The 2,500-nt window shown below is 32.5% G+C and overlaps 1 protein-coding gene across 1 annotated transcript in view; it reads right to left on the bottom strand.

The window, feature by feature from the left end:
• The window catches only part of LOC136837708 (nephrin-like), a 444,783-nt gene that overhangs the window by 40,198 nt on the left and 402,085 nt on the right, over positions 1-2,500 (bottom strand). The window contains exon 9 of the mRNA XM_067102607.1: positions 1,885-2,015. Within this exon, the coding sequence (XP_066958708.1) occupies positions 1,885-2,015 (131 nt within the window). The remainder of the gene's footprint in view (positions 1-1,884; positions 2,016-2,500) is intronic.

Genomic DNA, 2,500 nt, shown 5'->3' on the forward strand with positions numbered 1-2,500 from the left:
TATATATATATATATATATATATAATATATACTGTATATATACATTCATATATGTATGTATGTATATGTATATATATATATATATATATATATATATATATATATATATATATATATATATATATATATATATGTATGTATGTATGTATATATGCACACACACACATCAACCCACATACACATTCATCTCTGTACGCATGAATAAACGCTCGTTTTCAAGTTGACATTTTAGCTTGCAACGTATATGTCGGGGGCGATCGCCGAACGCGTCCTGAAATTGTTGAATGATTGTCGCACAACGGGGATAGTATTCATTTATGAAAATCTGCCTGAAGGACATTGATCACAGTTGTTTGCTGTTTCGTGAAAACATGCAGACAAAAGAAAAAAAAGTCCGTGGTATATTTATTTCTATTAGAATGTTATGTGGTACGTGATCAAGTTATTTTGTATAGTAATTCTGAATTACGTTATTGGTTTTGTTGAAATTTTCAGCAAGTTTTTTGCTAGTAATATAGGTTCTTTTAATTGTTCATTCTTTTTTTTTATAATAAAAAAGACTTTGTTTTGGAACACACTCGTGTTAATTAGAGTTCTATTTTGTATTTGATCAAGTCACTTAGTGAAATAATTCTTCTGAATTATTTGACCATGTTGTTTAAATTTTTAGCGAGTTTTTTACTGTTAACTTAAGTTATTTTAATTATTTTCTTTGTTTTTAAAATGTAAAATAAATTTTGTTTTGAAACATACTAGCAATTGAGACACTTAAAAGTGGTCTTATAAGGAAGAAAAGGTGACTCCCAAAATATTTTTCCACAATCTCAACCAGTACTTAAGGCGCTGAAATCAGTTCCTCGTTCTCTGAAATACTAATTTATTCTCTTTGCAACATGAACTGTCACCTCTACGAAGCTCAGTCGTCCAATTATGATTTTACTTTGATTTATATCAAATCTCTCGTTTTTCAGTCTACATATTTATATATATACATGTATATATTTGTGTGTGTATATATGTATGTATATATAAAGATATATATATATATATATATATATATATATATATATATATATATATATATATATATATATATATATATATATATATATATATATATATATATATATATATATATATACACACACATGAAACCTTCCATGCTATTAAAGACACGAACATGTAGATATTTCCAAAAATGCCTAATTTCATTAAGAATGCATTGAGCCGACATAAAAAATTAATCTTTACCAGCAAGCACATACGTTCTCGGTTAACTAACTGTTTAAATGCGCACAAAGAATAAAATCAAGGGAAAGCACATTAAACATTTTAAAAATATAATGAAAAATTCAAGATTACCTATTCAAAGCCTTTCTTTTCAATTCAACTTCCTTTTATTACTGCGAGCAGACAACTAGAGGTCTCTGAATGCTCTTTCTCAGAAGACATTACTCGAAATCAGAGAGAGAGAGAGAGAGAGAGAGAGAGAGAGAGAGAGAGAGAGAGAGAGAGAGAGAGAGAGATAATTTCCAGTTGATGAAACTACAGTCTATTAAGGTGATAGCAGAATTACTTCAGAGAAGAGAGAGAGAGAGAGAGAGAGAGAGAGAGAGAGAGAGAGAGAGAGAGAGAGAGAGAGAGAGAATAATTTCCAGTTGATGAAACTACATTCTATTAAGGTGATAGCAGAATAACTTCAGGGAAAAGAGAGAGAGAGAGAGAGAGAGAGAGAGAGAGAGAGAGAGAGAGAGAGAGAGAGAGAGAGAATTTCCAGTTGAGAAAATTAACAACCTTTTAAGGTAATAAAACAATTACTTCGGGAGAGAGAGAGAGAGAGAGAGAGAAGAAGAAGAAGAAGAAAATCTGACATCCTTCGATTACCTGATGAAGCCACGAGACCTTGTACGGAGGGGGATTAGCATCGACCTGGCACTCGAAGAAGATGTCGTTCCCTTCTCTGAGATTTTTCGCGTTTAGTGACCTCCCAAGGGACAGGGTCACTTTTGGTTTATCTGAAAGAAAAGAAAAACATGTAAAAAACGCCGAAGTTATAATCAAGGCCACCGAAAATAGATCTATCTTTCGGTGGTCTCGGTATAATTGAAACTTTAACCACTGCCCGGTGGTGGCCTGTCCTATAACGTTGCCAGAAGCACTATTATGGCTACCTTTAACTTTAAATAAAATAAAAAAAAAATACTGAGGGTAGAGGGTTGTAATTCGGTATGTTTGATGATTGGAGGGTGGATGATCAACATACCAATTTGCAGTCCTGTAGCCTCAGTAGTTTTTAAGATCTAAGGGCGGACAGAAAAAGTGCCGATAGAATAAACTGCGGACAGACAGACAAAGCCGGCACAATATTTTTCTTTTGCAGAAAACTAAAAAAGGAGAATGAAAGAGGAGATTAGGACGTTTTTTCTCTGACTAGACCAGAGTTTGTGATGAAAACGTAGTCATCCAGAATATGGCATATTGCTTTATATTCTGGGGATTG

The sequence above is a fragment of the Macrobrachium rosenbergii genome, chromosome 59 (genome assembly GCF_040412425.1).
Source record: "Macrobrachium rosenbergii isolate ZJJX-2024 chromosome 59, ASM4041242v1, whole genome shotgun sequence".
Classification (NCBI taxonomy): domain Eukaryota; kingdom Metazoa; phylum Arthropoda; class Malacostraca; order Decapoda; family Palaemonidae; genus Macrobrachium; species Macrobrachium rosenbergii.